The sequence below is a fragment of the Mus musculus genome, chromosome 2 (assembly GCF_000001635.26).
Source record: "Mus musculus strain C57BL/6J chromosome 2, GRCm38.p6 C57BL/6J".
In the NCBI taxonomy this organism is placed as follows: domain Eukaryota; kingdom Metazoa; phylum Chordata; class Mammalia; order Rodentia; family Muridae; genus Mus; species Mus musculus.
The window spans coordinates 153,616,570-153,633,098 of record NC_000068.7 but is presented as its reverse complement, the minus strand read 5'-3'; the positions used below and the strand labels follow the sequence as shown (position 1 = coordinate 153,633,098).

Sequence of the window (16,529 nt, the reverse complement as noted above, 5' to 3'; positions counted from 1 at the left end):
CCTCCACACCAAATGTATAGAGGAGATAGAAAAAGAAAAATGGTTGATATATTCGATAGGTAGATGTACCCTATGTTTAACAGCAATGGGGTGGACAGCAACCAGCAACTGTGGAAGACCTGTGCTCCAGGCTCTGAGCTCAAAAGTTTGGGGAGGCTGAAAACCGCAGCAGCCACCCTAGATAATACAATTCTGTGAAACTGAGGCTCAGATGGGACAAGTGCTTTATATTCAGGGTCTCCCAGGCAGAGACTTGGAATCTTACTGGGTTGCTCAGAGCGGTTCCTGGAACCCGGCGGTCGCGCGTGCGCTGTCACGAGAACCGCGGCTGGGAGTGTGGCGAAAGTGCGGCTGCGGAAGCGCAGCGAGACCCGGGTGGAGGAAGCGAGCGTCGCTGCCCGGTTGCGGGGTTCCTGGCACCATGGGCCGCCTGCACTGCACGCAGGACCCGGTGCCCGAGGCCGTGCGCGGAGACATGCAGCAGCTGAACCAGCTGGGCGCTCAGGTGGGGCTCGCCTGGACGGGGGCGGGCGGGCTCAGGAATGGGCGGACGCACTCCGGAGGTGGGGACTTAGATTTGTAGGCTCCTAGAGGAGGGAATGAGGGGATTCCAAGCGGCCCCCGGTTTGAATAGATTAGGGAGGGCAAATCGACTGCAAACGGGTTGTGGGTGTCAGTGTGGTCCGGCCTAAGTGGGGCCCTGGGCCTGAGCCGGAAGAGGCTCAGACAGGACCGGTGACCACACCCCTTTCCAATCCAGGAAAGGAACCATGCCTGTTTTGAAGGCCTGGTCCCTGTTGCAGAGCTCCGAATGCCACCTCCTATTCACATTGCAGGAATTGGCCAAGTGAGGGGCGTCTGCACGGAATAAACGGGTGACAGTGGTCCTTGTCAATGCCGGCACTTAGGAGGTGGGACTTAGGATCCAGCTTTCACTAAGTATCTTTTTTGGTTGGTTGGTTGGTTTGGTTTTTTTTTTTTTTTTTTTCCGAGTCAGGATTTGCCCTTGCTGTGCTGGAACTCACTCTGTAGACCAGGCTGGCCTCGAACTCAGAAATCCGCCTGCCTCTGTCTCCCAAGTGCTGGGATTAAAGGTGTGTGCCACCACCGCCCGGCTTGATTAAGTATCTTGTTCAAGCCTCGTCTGAACATCATGAGACCTCCTGTCAAAAAAACATTTAAAATAGATAAATAACCCTTCGTCCCTCAAGATGTTTCCCTGACGGGGTCTTAGCTTCCCAGGAAGTGGGGCCCTCAACCCCAGACACACACAGGCCAGTTTGAAGAATTAAAAACAAACAAACAAACAAACACAGAGTAGTATTCACCTTAACTTCAGCATTTGGAAAGCCAAGGCAGGTCGGTCTCTTAATTCATGAGTTTTAGACTGTCCAGAGCTGCATAGTGAGACCCTATATCAAAATAAGTAAATAACAAAAATAGAATTTATTAGTAGTCCATACCTGTCATTGCCACCTCTTGAAAGAAAGGTGGAAGCAGAAAAATTGCAAAACTGGAACCAGGAATTCACAACCAAATGTCTAACTTCAAAGGCCAGGGAAATGGCTAGATTTTGCTGTTGCCACTGATTTCTGGAAGACTCCTATTTGGAGGGGTTAGAGGAGGAGAAAGAGAGATTCTACTGATTTTTTTTTAAAGGTTATTTCAAAGTATTACATTTTATATGTTGTGGGGGAGGTCAGAGAACAACCTAAGGAAGTGAGCTTTGACACTTCTTTGTGTAGGTTCCAGGGATTGAAGCAAGCATCTTTGTCAGCTGAGCCATTTTACGAGCCCCAAGATTTTTCTTTTTTGGCTTTGAGACAGTCTCTCTGTCCCCTGGCTGTCTTCAGATTTAAGTTCTCCCTGCCTCAGCTTCCCCAAGTGCTGCGATTCCAGGTGTGTGACACTGTGGTGAGATATCTATTAATCCCCACTAGGTTCTGTGTGGTGGCTTGCTGTTGTGGTTTTCTCTTTTATTTTTAGATAAGGTCTTGTAACCCTGACTGGTATGGAACTAAAAACCATCCTCCTCTCTGCCTTCCAAGGCTAGGATTCTAGGCGTGTACCATTCATTATGCCTGGCCTTGTTTGAGTCCCATTTTCAATAATTTGCTCAGTCTGGCCTTGAATTTAGAATCCTCCTTCCTCAACCTCCTGAGGACCTGAATTTATATACCTGTGCCAACAGGCTCAGCTCTTTAATAAATAAATAATTAAATAAATAAATAAATAAATAAATAATTTAGCCATGTAGCCTAGACTACAAGTTTGTGATTCTCCTGCCTCATTCTCTCTGCTGGGGATTGGTTTATTTGTTCCTGGATGTAAGGTCTCACTCTGTGGTCCAGGTAGCCTGGAACTTGCCAGTGTCTCTGAGGCCCCAGTGAGAGGTTTTCAGGAGTGTACTACCATGCCTCGCTGAATTTCACTTATTTGTTCAAATAAACAATATTTGTTGATAGGTTTTCTCCAGTGATGAAATAAATCAATTTAAGTGGACTTAAAAAGTACAAAGGTTGGGGCAAGGGGGTGCGGACTGGAGAGATGGTTCAGTGGTTAAAAGCACTGACTGCTCTTCCAGAGATCCTGAGTTCAATTCCCAACAACCACGTGGTGGCTCACAACCATCTGTAATGAGATCCGACGCCCTCTTCTGGTGTGTCTGAAGACAGCTACAGGGTACTCACACACATAAAATAAAAAGTACAAAGGCGGATTTATTGAGGGCAGCTCTCTGGCAGGTTCACTAGTCCCAAGGAAGGAGGCCAGAGAAGTTGCCATGCAGACAGGGACACAGAGGGGAGGGGGAAAGGGAGGGAGGGAGGGAGGGAGGAAGAGGGAGCACATGCATGCAGAGAGAGAGAAATGCAGAGGGAGGGAGGAAGAGAAAGAGAGAAGGAATGCAAAATGTCTAGATTATATACAAGAGCCTCTGGGGAAGCCCAGCCCTTGGGTTGGAAAGTTCAGGGTAGAACATGGGCTGTGGCAGCCATGCTCTATAACAGGTAGGGATTGAGGGATGCTGGGAGATCCTGAGGCCAGGTGAGCTTTGGTTAAGTAGGCACCTCAGCTGCTTGCAGAGAAAAAGCTCTATACAAGCGTGAATGGAACAGATCTGAACCATATACTTTTTGCAATGGAATTCATAATCCCAGGGCTGTGATTGATAATAAAGTTAGATGTGCATTATACTGTTGTCCTCTAGGAAGGCTGGCCAGTACTCCCTAGAGCCAACAAAGTAGAGTTTGTGTTCCCAGACTTGGTTTGTAGGTCCAGTAAATGAAGAGGTATCTACTTTCACTGGTTAACATTTCCCTAACTGTAGTTTAGAGCGACCTCGAGCATCTTTTCTGTTTATTTGGGATAATACTTTAAATAGCTGATGAGCCCGGAGCAGTGGTGAATGCCTTTAATCCCAGCACTGGTGAGGCAGAGGCAGGCACATCTCTGTGAGTTCGAGGCCAGACTGGTCTACATAGCAAGCTTTGGGCCACTCAGGGCTATAAAATGAGACCCTATCTCAAAAACAACAACAACAGAAAAAATAGAGAGACCCTAACTCAATGAGGTAGAAGGGAGGAACCAGCGCTTGAAGGTTGTTCTCTGACTACCCCATACACCCCCAAATTAAACAAATAAATAAGGGGGGAGGGGTGGGCATGGTCAAGACGCACTGTATAAATTCTCAAAGGATTCTTCTCTCTCAAAAGCCTATAGCTGGGTGATATGTGGCACACTGGGTTAGGTGGAGATATTGGATGGGGTAGGCACCCTGGGGGATGGGCACACTGGGCGGCGGGCATCAGGAAACAGAATGGTGCTCAGGCTATGTGTTTTTCCCTTTTACAGCAGTTCTCCGACCTGACAGAAGTGCTTTTCCATTTCCTAACTGAGCCCAAAGAGGTAAGTAAGGCATTTCATGATAAGGAGGTTTGGCCAACATGTGTCCATAGCCCTGACAACTTAGAGAATGTCTGGTCACTGCCTGCTCTTACAAAGGACTCAGGTTCAGTTCCTAGAACCCACGTGGCACCTCACAACCCTCTGCCATTTCTGTTCCACAGATCCCATGACACACACATGCAAGCAGAATACTCAGGCACATAAAATAAACCTGCTTAATTTTTTTTTGGGGGGGGAGGGGGAGGGAGGTGTTTCAAGACAGGGTTTCTCTGTATAGCCCTGGCTGTCCTGGAACTCACTCTGTAGACCAAGCTGGCCTCAAACTCAGAAATCCGCCTGCCTCTGCCTCCCGAGTGCTGGGATTAAAGGCGTGCGCCACCACCACCTGGCTCTCTCTCTCGTTTTTTTTTAAATATATATATGCACTGTAGCTGTCTTCAGACATACAGAAGAGGGCTTCAGATCCCATTACAGATGGTTGTGAGCCACCATGTGGTTGCTGGGAATTGAACTCAGGACCTCTGAGTCAGTGCTTTTAACTGCTAAGCCATCTCTCCAGCCCAAATTAAACCTTTTTAAGAGGTAAGTAAACAACTGGCTTGTTTGTTCTGTCTCCTCTCTGCAGGTGGAGCGATTTCTGGCTCAGCTCTCTGAATTTGCCACCAGCAATCAGATCAGTCTTGGCCCCCTCAAAAGCATCATGAAAAGCCTCCTACTGGTTCCAAATGGTGAGTTGACTGTCGACAGGTCTCCACAGAGACACTGTTGCTGCCCGAGCCTTCCTTTAGTTAGAGAGTCACAGGAGCAGTAAATAGCCAGACCTGGCAGGGCATACTGTCTGGAGCAGAATGCAGGTGTGGAGGTAAGTGTTACAGCTCTCTGTAAGTTCCGTGGTCTGTGTCTGTGGACTCAACCAACCATGAAAGGACTGATAGCATTTTATAAATCAGAAGTGATAGCATGCACCTTAAACATTCTAAAAAAAAATTGTGCCTATACGCAGCATGGACAGACATGCTCTTGTTCATTATTCCCAATTAAAGTGGTATAACTAGCGTTTCCATGTGTTTACAATATGTTAGGGGCCCTAAGAAACTGAGAGATAGTTCAAAGAATGTAGTTGCTTTGATTGTGTGTCAGTACTGTGTCATTTCATCTGAGGGACTTGTTAGTCTAAGAGGCCTGTGACCTGGTGCCCAGAGGATGCCAGGGGCAGTATGCTGACACAGCAAAAGAGCTATGCCAAGGAGGCAGCTCAAAGCTAGGTCTCTGTCCATCCTATATTTCCTAAACCCAGAAATAAAAGGGTAGGGTTCTCCAGTGTCACTTGAGTCAATCAATCAATCTCTCTCTCTCTCTCTCTCTCTCTCTCTCTCTCTCTCTCTCTCTCTCTCTCTCTTACTATCTCTCTGTCTTTCTCAGAGTCTCTTTTTCTCAGACAGAGTCTCACTATATAGACCTGGCAGGTTTTAGTTTTCTGTAGGGAGCAGGATGGTCTCCAACTCACAGAGATTTTCTTACTTCTGCCAGTTCCTCTAGGATCAAATGCATGCTCTACCCCAGGGGGTGCTTTTCCTCTTGTGATGTGATGCTGGGCACTGGAATCCAGGGCCTCGCCTATGCTGAAAACTATTCCCCTAGCCCCTAGCCCATATGTTTGTTTGTTTGTTTGTTTGTAGATAGAGTCTCTCTTAGTAGTCTCAGCTGCCCTGAAGCTTAGTATGTAGATCAAGTGGCCTTATTTATTGTATATGAGTATATTGTGCCTATCTTCAGAAACACCAGAAGAGGGCATCAGATCCCACCATGTAGTTGCTGGGAATTGAACTCAGGACCTCTGGAAGAGCAGTCAGTGCTCTTAACCGCTGAGCCATCTCTCCAGCCCATATAATGGATTTTTTTAATGCAGTTTTTTTTTTTTCCTTTTCTCTTTTTTGTTCGTTGCCATTACATGTTTGTATATGTTCAGGTACATGTGTGTGCACATGCATGTGTGAGGAGGTCAGAGCCAAACACCTTGTTTTTGAGAAGGGTCTCTCATGGGCCCGAGGCTCATCTATTAAGCTAGCTGGCTGGCCAGGCCCCCAGTGCTGGGATTCAATCGAGCATCACCACCACCCAGAGCTTTACTAAGTGAGTTCTCGGGGCTCTGACTCAAGCCTCACGCTTACACTGCACTTTCTGACCAAGCTGTTTGGTTTGTTTGCTTGCTTGTTTGTTTTTTGGAAACAGTGTCTCACTCTGTAGCCTAGGCTAGTGGGATACTTGCTGTGTAGCCCTGGATGGCTTTGAACTGTCAACAGACCTCCTATCTCAGCCTCTGAGGACTGGGATCACAGAACTTCTATCTTGTGTGCTGTGCCTTTTTTATTCATATCTCTAGAAATTAATTTTTATTGCATTTCATGGAAATATCGCTGCAGAGCTGCAGATGGTTTTTGTTTGTTTAGTTGGTTTGGCTTACTTTTTGGGTTTGTTTTTGTTTTTTTTAAGATTTATTTATTTACTTATTTATTTATTTATTTAATGTATATGAGTATAAGGTAGCTGTACTGATTATGATTGTGAGCCATCATGTGGTTGCTGGGAATGAAAGTTGCCCACTCTGGTCAGCCCTGCTTGCTCCAGTCGGCCCAGCTCGATACCTAAGTACACTGTAGCTGTCTTCTGACACACCAGAAGAGGGCGTCAGATCTCATTACGCATGGTTGTGAGCCACCATGTGGTTGCTGGGATTTGAATTCAGGACCTTCAGAAGAGCAGTTAGGGCTCTTAACTGCTGAGCCATCTCGCCAGCTTGGTTTTTGTGTTTTCTGAGATAGGGTCTCATTCTGTAGTCATGACTGGCCTAGAATTTGCCATGTAGACCAGGCTGGCCTGGAACCCAAGAGATCTGCCTGTCTCTGCATCCACAGTGCTGTGATTAAAGGCAAATGGCACCAGTCTAAAAATAACCTTTTATGTAGTTCTCTAGAACATACTACTTGCCAGGCTGTGTTGGCACACTCCTTCTATCCCACCACTCAGGAGGCTGAGGCAGGTGGATTCAGAGTTTGAAGCCAACCTGGTCTATAGAGCAAGTTCCACTGAAACAGCCACCCACCCTTGTCCTCAGGTCTCACTGCTCCCAGACTGGGTTTGTTTGCAAGTAGCTGACCACAGCTCATTCCCAAATGCCTACTTATCTATCTGTGAAAGATAAGCTATCAGAAGGAAATCTTGCCTCCCTTGTTCTTGGTTCCTCATTGTCTGCTGAATTGTGTTCTGTTAAGGCCATAGTTCTCTAGCTCGGAGGGGGTCTGGATAGGGCCTAACCTGAACTGATTTGGTGTCTATGCAGGGGGTGCTTCCTGCATTCTGATAATCACCTTCTTCAGGGATGAAGTGGAGCCAATGGGGGTTCCCTGAATCCATTGTTGGAAGGAAGAGCTGGTGATAAATAGCTCAGTGGCAGAGCACCTGTCTAGAGTGCACAAGGCCCTGGTTTCAATCTCTAGCACCAGTGGAGACAAAACAGAATAGGTGGAGAGAGATAAAGATGTGAGTGGAGGCTGCCTTTCCGGGTTCTCACCTATGTGGCCTTGTGCAGGGACCTGCTTCAGCTGCTGCTTTTAGTCCCTATCAAGCTGCCTGGTCCCTAGGGGTCATCCATTACTGACCTTTCTTTTCTATTAAAGGTAATTTTCCATCCCGGCTCCCCAAAGATCCCCATCAAACAGTGGTCACAAGATTGTATATGGCTCTCTCTCTCTCTCTCTCTCTCTCTCTCTCTGTGTGTGTGTATGTGTGTAAGAGAGAGAGACAGAGAAAAACAGAAAGAGATTTCTTTTTCTTACTTTTGCTAAGAGACAAAAGGACTCATTAAATTTCACATTGCTAAGGCATGGACGTGCTGTTTTCCTACAGTTGGTGTTTAGCTGATGCTGGCCTGTGGCCTCAGGACTGCCAGCTTCCCCTGCTTTTCTCTGTCTGCTGACCTTTCAATACTCTGTGTGGTTTGTTTGTTTGTTTGTTTTTGTTTTTTCAAGACCATCAAGATATTATGAGTTAAAGGAACTGCTCCCAGGGCTCCCCCAAGTCTGCAAGCCACTTAGATAATATACTTGTTGGCATTTGTGTTTATAATAGAGAAAGGTACAAGCTGACTCCTTTAATCCCAGCATAAGAGAGGTGGATGCAGAAGGGTCAGGAGCTTAAGGACATTCTAATCTACATAGTAGGTTTGAGGCTGGTCTAGGCTACATGAAACTCTCAAAAAGCTGGGTATGGTAGTGCACACCTTTCAGTCCAGTGCTCAGGAGTCAGAGGCATAATGATGATGATGATGATAATGATAATGGAAATATTATTCCACAGTTCTACCACCTTCACATTAGAGAGGAAGGAAAGAGGGAAGGAAGGGAAAAAAGAAAAGTTGGCACGTGGTTGTCATCCCAGCACTCAGGAGGTAGGATCAAAAGATAGGGACAGGGACAGGTGCTGTCTCACACCTTTAATCATCACAGCACTCTGGGGACAGAGGCAGATGAAGCTCCAAGTTGAGACCAGCCTGGTCTACACAAAGAAATCTTGTCTTAAAAAAAAAAAAAAAAAAAAAAGAAGGCAGAGGAGGAGGAAGGAAGGAAGGAAGGAAGACAAAAAGAGCAGAATATCCTCAGCTATACTGCAAGTTTTCAGCTAGCCTGGGCTACATAATACTGTCACAAAACAACAACAACAAAAGCCTTAATTTTTTTGTTATTGTTTAGCTCACTTGTTTTATGTGCTGTGTACATGAATCTGTCTGTCTGTCTATCTTCCTTCCTTCCTTCCTTTCTTTCTTTTTTCTTTTTTGGTTTTTCGAGACAGGGTTTCTCTGTGTAGCCCTGGCTGTCCTGGAACTCACTCTGTAGACCAGGCTGGCCTCGAACTCAGAAATCCACCTGCCTCTGCCTCCCAAGTGCTGGGATTAAAGGCGTGTGCCACCACCACCCGACTTTCTTTTCTCTCTCTCTCTCTTTCTTTCCTTTCTCTCTCTCTCTCTCTCTCTCTTTCTTTCTTTCTTTCTTTCTTTCTTTCTTTCTTTCTTTCTTTCTTTCTTTCTGAGGGTGTTGCTAATGCTAGGCAAGCCCTCTACCACTGGGCTACACTGTCACATTCACAATGCCTTTAGTTTTCTTGTAGTTATTCGTGTTTGTCTGGGGTGGCTGGTGAATGTACATGAGTGCAGATGCCCTCGCAGGCCAGAGACATTGGATCCAACTGAATCCAGAGTTATGGGTGGTTGTGGGTCACCCTAGATGGGAACAACTCAAGTCCTCTGCAAGATAAGCCATCTCTCCAGCCCTTTTTTTTTCTTTTTTTCTTAGACAGGGTTTCTTTGTGTAGCCCTGGCTGTCTTGGAATTCAATGTGTAGACCAGGCTGGCTCTGAATTCGCAGAGATCTGCCTGCTTCTGCCTCCCTGGGCTGAGATTAAAAGCAAGTGTCTCCACTGCCTGCTCTCACAGACCATTTTTAAGTGTCGGGTCCTTTCTGAAGGCTTGAGATTCATAGAGGTTTGAATGCAGTAGGGGATGTGCCCTGTACAGATCAGGGAAGACTGTTTCCAGCAAAGGGACAGTAAAAGCCAATACCCAGTGGTACCTTGGATCAATGTGGACCTAGGGATACTGGCGTGATGGCCACTACTTATAATTCTAACATTGAGGAACCTGAGGCAGGAGGATTATCAGGAGTTAAGAGTTTTATTTAGCCGGGCAGTGGTGGCGCACGCCTTTAATCCCAGCACTTGGGAGGCAGAGGCAGGCAGATTTCTGAGTTCGAGGCCAGTCTGGTCTACAAAGTGAGCTCCAGGACAGCCAGGACTATACAGAGAAACCCTGTCTAGAAAAAACAAAAAACAAACAAAAAAGAGTTTTATTTAGTCCCAGTTCCCACAGCTCCAAGGAAACTAAGTAAGCTATATCTCCAAACTCCAATCTCTTTTTTTGGGGGGGTGAGGGGGGTGCGGGGGACTCTTTCATGACAGGGTTTCTCTCTGTAGATCAAGCTGGCCTCAACTAAGAGATCTTCCTGTCCCTGCCTCCCAAGTGCTGGGATTAAAGGCGTGACCACCTCACTCAGCTGCACTCAGCCTTTTCCTAGACTTCCTCTGTGCCAGGCTGCCTTGGATCTCCTGTCCTCCATCCCTGGAGGGCACTGAACCCCACTGCGCAGGTGCGCGGCTGCCCTGCCCCAATGGTGGCTTTCGGGCTGCATTTTCTCGTCAGCCACTGGATCGAGACCGTTACTTTTGTCTTCTGTGTCGCATAGTTTGGGTCCAACAAATACTTGTAACTGACCACTGCTTTCATTTACTTTATGCTCTCTCCCCTGCCTCCAAGGTGCACTGAAGAAAGGCCTCACTGCCGAGCAGGTGCGGACTGATCTCCAGACGCTAGGTAGGTCTTTATCTGGGGTTGCCTGGGGAGGTGGAGGGCCCGTGAGCTCTTTGTTATGTTAATATCCTTCTGTTCTCTTACAGGTCTTAGCGAGGAGAAAGCCACTTACTTTTCTGAAAAGGTATAATTCTAGTAATCAAGGTTAAGAGCCTGGCTTTTATTTCCTGAAAAGAAAAGGAAAAGAAAAAAAAAATGCTGAGCAAGACAAAACCATTCCGTCCCCCCAGCGTCGCAGGAACGACACACCTGCAGCTGCCAACCAGCCCTGCTTAAGGCAGCCCTAATTTTTCTCCTTTCGCTTGACAAATATTAATGCCATTGTTCCAATAGGATTAGATCTTGGGATGAAAAAAGAATATTTAAATTGGGTATAGAGGTGCCTGCCTGTAATCCCAGCACTGGGAGTCGGGCTCAAGGCCAACCCCAGATACAGAGAAAATTTAAGGTCAGCTGGGCTTCCTGATGCCCTGCTGAAAGAATGATTGTATTCCCACCATGTCTTGGATATGTGCAAGCAGGTGGACTCTGCTCTTGGTTCTGCTTTCTTCTCTGTTGAGAGCTGAGCACTTCTGTGCTTGGAGCAGAGGGGTAGGGATGCTGGTCCCCACGCTGACGCTAGCCTTTGCTTTTCTTCTAGTGGAAGCAGAACGCCTCGACCCTTGCACAGTGGGCCATGGGTCAGACCCTGATGGTTAACCAGCTGATTGATATGGAGTGGAGGTTTGGAGGTAACTGGATAGATCCAATCCCGGTTACTTGTGTGGCTGGCCTGGGGCTGGAAAGAGGCTTCTGGAAAGCCTGGTTGGGGAAGACTTGTCCTTGATCTCAGACACCGCTGGGGGCCAGCCATCTTTCTGGTTCATGTTTACCCCAACATGGCTGCTCAGGACAGCCTGCTAAATTGAGCTCTTCAGAAGTCCTCACTTAGTCCTCTCTTCTCTGTGTGTTACAGTGACGTCTGGGAGCAGTGAATTAGAGAAAGTGGGAAGCATATTTTTACAGGTAAGTCTGTGGTCAGTGGCGATGGGCAGGGTTTCAACCTGGTTAAAGGTTATCCAAAGCTGGGCATGGTGGCACAGGCTTATAAACCCCCGAAATCAAGAGGTTCGAACATCAAAAGTTCAAGGTCAGTTTGGGCTTTGTGAGCCACTTTCTTGAATTGTCTTGGTTTTGGTTTTTTGGTGGTGGTGGTGGTGGTGGTGTTTTGGTTTTTCAAGACAGGGTTTCTCTTGGGTAGTTCTTGGTGAGGTTCTCTTGGAACTCACTCTGTAGACCAGGCTGGCCTTGAACTCAGAAATCCGCCTGCCTCTGCCTCCCGAGTGCTGGGATTAAAGGCGTGCGCCACCACGCCCAGCTTGGTTTTTGTTCTAGTCAGTATTCTAGCTGTGGAGACACCCTAACCGAGGCAGCTCATATAAGAACACATTTAACTGAGGGCTCGCTCACAAGTTTCTCATCGACAGTTATCATCATGTCACTGTACAGGCAGATGGAGTGCTGGAGGGGTAGCTGAGAATGCTACATCCTCGTCTATAGGCCACAGGGAGAGAAAAATGAGGCGGGAGGAGGGAAGGAGAGAGAGCAGACCCACTCTCAACAAGGTCATAGCTCCTAGTCCTCCTAATACTATCAAAGTGTTGCACTTCTGCGACAAAGCATTCGAATATATGGGTCAGTGGCAGCCATTTTCTTTCAAACCACTACAGGTTTGATATTGTCTTAAGTGATATTCCCCCCCTAAAGTGCCCTTTGTACCTCAGAACAGTGTGATCAGCCGAGAGCATGATCCCCAACTCGCCTGCCTTCAGATGAGCTCGTTTTGTTGTTAGCCACGCAAGTTCAGTTACTTCACAGGGCTGGGGACTGCCAGGATTTCTTACCTTGGACAATTCAGTCCACGTCATATAGCTGCTAAGATAGAAGAAGCCCAGGACGGGGCTGGTAGGTAGCTTGGCGGGTGGGACGTTTTGGAACTTAATTAGATGAAAGGTTTGGAGGAATTTCTTTTCTCAGCTGTCATTTAAACGGTGCTATTATTATTATTGTTGTTGTTATTATTATTATTTATTGTGTGAGAGAGAGAGAAATGACGCGTCGTGGATGTGGAGGTCAGAGGACAGCTTGCTGGAGTTGGTTCTCTTCTCCCACCTTTATGTGGGTTCTGGGGGGACAAACCTGGGTCACCAGGCTACACACTGGGCCATCTTGCTGGCCCATCATTTTAATTTTAAAGTTATTTATTTATCTTCTCCACCTTCTTCTCCCCTTTCCTTTTAGTTAAAGTTGGTGGTTAAGAAAGGAAAACAAACTGAAAATTTGTATATGGGTGAGTCTCAACCACACTTTGTAGCTTCCGTCTCCTTGCTTCAGTGCCCTGGGCTGGTGACGTCTCCCTCACAGAGCCCGTCTCTCTAAGGCAAGGTTATCACCAGGCTCTAGAGTGGCCTCCACTGCCTTCCCTCTCAGAGCAGGGCTGTTGCTAGGCTATTGGGAGGTTGGAAAGCCCGAGTGGAAGGGGCTAAGGGGTGAATAGTGGGAGCAGATTGGAGGCAAGACACTGGTTTTTAAGATGTATTTATTTATTTTATGTATGTGAGCACATTGTAGCTGTTTCACACACCAGACAAGGGCATCACATCCCATTACAGATGGTTGTGAGCCACCATGTGATTGCTAGGATTTATTTTATGTATATGAGTACACTGTTGTAGCAGTCTTCAGTCACACCAGAAGAGGATATCTGATCCCATTACAGATGGTTGTGCGTGCTATGTGGTTGCTGGGAACCTCTGGAAGAACAGTCAGTGTTCTTAACCGCTGAGCCATCTCTCCAGCCCTTGGAGGCAAGAAACTCTTGTGGACATCCCTGAATTCCTTTGAAACCTTCCATGCCTCTGTGTGACACTGTTATATACACACTTCAGTGTTTTTGGAACTGAGACCCTTGAAGTCAAGGCTGTAGGTTCCTTATTCTGATAGGTTATATATACATCAGGAGCCTCTTAGCTGCATGTAGCTCAATGCAGCCCTTGCTATAGGCCTGGGTTTGCTTCCCAGCACCACAAGAAGGAAGAAAAGGCTGCTAAGATTACCAGCGAGTATAGATGTCAGCCTGGAGATGGAGCCCTGGATACTTAAGGCCCTAGATCTGCTCCCTATCAAATGAATAAACAAACGATGGCTGCGGGTAGAAATGGATTTTCCTGGTACTTCTGTGGCATTGGAAACACTCACCTCAAACTGACTTTTCTCTCCCCAGAACTAACCTTGCCCCAGTTCTACAGCTTCCTGCACGAGATGGAGAGAGTCCGAGCGAGCATGGAGTGCCTCAGCTGACCCTGTTCCCGTTCCCTTGCCCCTGCCTCTTCCCTAGTGTCAGCCTACTCCAGGCTCCCAGCTGCCTTGAGAGGCCGCGGACAAAGAGCTTCTAAAACCAAGAGTCTCAGCGCTTGAGGAGTGCTGCCTGATTCTTCTGCAAGCCCCACTGGGAGCCACCACCTCCGGCTCCTGGGTGACTTTACACCTAGATGCTCCGAGAGCTACTGCATCTGGGACTGTGTCCTTTCTCTGGGAGGCAGTCTTGTCACCTCCCATCCAACAGTTCACAAACGGCTCAGTTCCTTCATTCAGATGGTTGGGTACGTGCTTGTGGCTGAGGAAGGGCGGGTGGTGTGGACAGTGTGTCAGGAGTGGTGTCACACGTGTCACACTGTTTGGAGGGGGAAGGGCATTGCCAGCCACTGTCTGCCGAGTCGTCTGTGTAAAAGCCTGTGCTTAGTCTTCTCTGGAAAGAACTGAGGCCAGACGATTTCTGTGTTTGTCTCTTTGGCTTTTGTGTTATAAGGAGGCAGGCCTTTCGAGGCCATCTTACATTGTTTGGTTCCAGAAAACCAACCACCTTTTGGTTAAGTGGTAAATTAAAAAGAAAAACAGTTTCTAAAGAAAAGCTCTGAATCCACAAAATGTCTTTCTCCATGGTTTAAGAGTCAGCCGACCTGGGTGTAGCGGCATATACCTACAACCTTGGCCCTGCGGAGACAGAGACGGGAAGATCACCATAAGCTAGAGGTTAGCCAGAGCAGCAAAGTGAGAGCCTGTCTCAAACCAAGCCAGCCATGGGGGCGAGACTGACGGCTCTGTGGTTAAGAGTGCTTCCTGCTCTTTGGGGAGTCCCTGGTTGCTCTGTTCACAGCATCCACTTCTGGAAGCTCACAACAGCCTGTAACTCCAACCTCACATCTTCTTATCCAAGAGCAGGCATACACATGCCATGAGTATACACATACACATATACACTCTGACACACATTCATTCAATAATGCAAATGAAATAAATCTTCTTTAAAAGGCCACAGGGGGGCTGGTGAGATGGCTCAGTGGGTAAGAGCACCCGACTGCTCTTCTGAAGGTCCCGAGTTCAAATCCCAGCAACCACATGGTGGCTCATAAAAGGCCACAGGGTGTGGCATAGCTCAGTTGGGAAAGTGTTTGCCTAACATGCATAAAACCTGGCGTGGGTTATGTGGCCCCTTGTCTCAAAAGAATAAAACCAGGGCCAGTGAGATGACTTAGCAGGTAAATACACCTACCCCGATGCCCGAGTTCAACTCCCAGGATCCACTTGGTGGAAGGAGACCACTGATCCCCACAGGTGTAGTCTAACCTGTACACACCCGTGCACACCCAAGCATGCCTACTAAGTAAAGACATCAAATTAATATAAATATCTTAATTTTAGATTTGGTTTTCATGGTACACCTATAATAGCTTACAACCCTCTGTAAGTCCAGCTTCAGGGAATTTAATGCCTCTGGCCTCCATGGATACCTGCGCAAATGCTCATAATTAAAGATAATAAATCTCTAGCCTGATTGCTTAAATATTCCGTTAAAATTCTCTCTTTGGACCATAGCTAATCTCATAAGAGAACTAGGGGCTTTCACCAAAAAGAGAATGGTAACTTGTTGTTTGAAAAAGAATGTAGTTAAGGCATTTCTGGATGGCTTGGTGCTCACTGTATACCCAGGGCTGTCCTCAAACTCATGACAATCCTACCTTGCCCTCCAACAAATGAGTGCTGGGATTACAGGCATGGACTCCACGCCTACTCTTTACAAGGGACCAAATACAGGGCTTTCCTGCATGTTAAGCAAAACACAGCTGTGTTCCCAGCCCATAAAAGTTTTGTTGTTCTCACATTTATTTATGTGGAGTTGGCTGAGTCATGTTTAGGGCCTTGTGGATTCAAGACAACCTTCAGGATGTGCACTCTTCCTTCCATCCAGCCGTCCGCAGCAGGATAGGTCTGAGTAGACGTGAGGACCCCTTCCCACCTTTTTTTTTTTTAAAGATTTATTTATTATTATACATAAGTACACTGTAGCTGTTTTCAGACACACAGAAGAGGGCGTCAGATCTCATTATGGATGGTTGTGAGCCACCATGTAGTTGCTGGGATTTGAACTCAGAACCTTTGGAAGAGCAGTCAGTGCTCCTACCTGCTGAACCATCTCACCAGCCCCCCTTCCCACCTTTTTCTAGCTATTCACTGGAGGAGATCTGCTAGTTCATTCTGTATTCTGGAGCTATTTCTTGCATTTGAATCTATGTGCATATCTTCTGTGTGTACTATCTCACACAGACAGCAGCGTGTATAAACACCAACCTGCACCTTGTTTTTTCCAGTTCACATGGAGATCTCTCTTTATCAAAAGCAAGAGCCGCCTCAGCCTTTGCTTCCCCCAGTGATTGATCGGACCAGTTTCCTGCTGGTTTGATACAAGGTCTTTTTGTAACACCCTGGATGCTCTGAAATTTGAAGATTAAAGATCTTCACCACCATTTTTTATGGGTTTGTTTGTTTGTTTAATTGTAATTGCATATTACAAATATTTTCACTAAGCCTACCTTGGTGGTGCACGTCTTTAATCTCAGCACTTGTGAGGTAGAGGCAGGCAGATGTATCTGAGTTTGAGGCCAACCTGGTCTACATAGTGAGTCTCAAGACAGCCAGGGCTATGCAGAGACACCCTGTCTCAAAAACAAACAAAACAACAACAAAAAACACCCAGACTTTTTATTTACATTGAAGGGTTTTGTTTTTTTCCCCATTCAGTGCATAAAGATTCTCCATCCCTTTCTGGCTGTAAAGCAGTTTAATGTGTTCATGCATTATAATGTTATTTGTTACTTTGGTTACTGCC

The 16,529-nt window shown here is 46.8% G+C and overlaps 1 protein-coding gene across 3 annotated transcripts; it reads left to right on the top strand.

Moving 5' to 3' along the window:
- The first annotated feature begins 303 nt into the window (after window positions 1-303).
- Window positions 304-16,169, top strand: Commd7 (COMM domain containing 7). Of its 3 annotated transcripts, NM_001195390.1 has the most exons (10): window positions 318-505; window positions 837-911; window positions 3,853-3,906; window positions 4,532-4,634; window positions 10,271-10,327; window positions 10,411-10,448; window positions 10,965-11,055; window positions 11,280-11,329; window positions 12,605-12,653; window positions 13,587-16,169. In NM_001195390.1, exons 4-10 carry the CDS (start codon window positions 4,607-4,609, stop codon window positions 13,661-13,663), a joined length of 390 nt encoding a protein of 129 aa, NP_001182319.1. In that variant the 5' UTR covers window positions 318-505; window positions 837-911; window positions 3,853-3,906; window positions 4,532-4,606; the 3' UTR covers window positions 13,664-16,169. The 3 variants fall into 3 exon arrangements, 2 of the variants coding, with proteins under 2 accessions (NP_001182319.1, NP_598611.2); NM_133850.2 differs by lacking the exon at window positions 837-911; XR_001783215.2 differs by lacking the exon at window positions 837-911 and having other exon boundaries at window positions 304-505; window positions 11,280-12,653; window positions 13,587-16,167.
- Window positions 16,170-16,529: the final 360 nt, after the last annotated feature.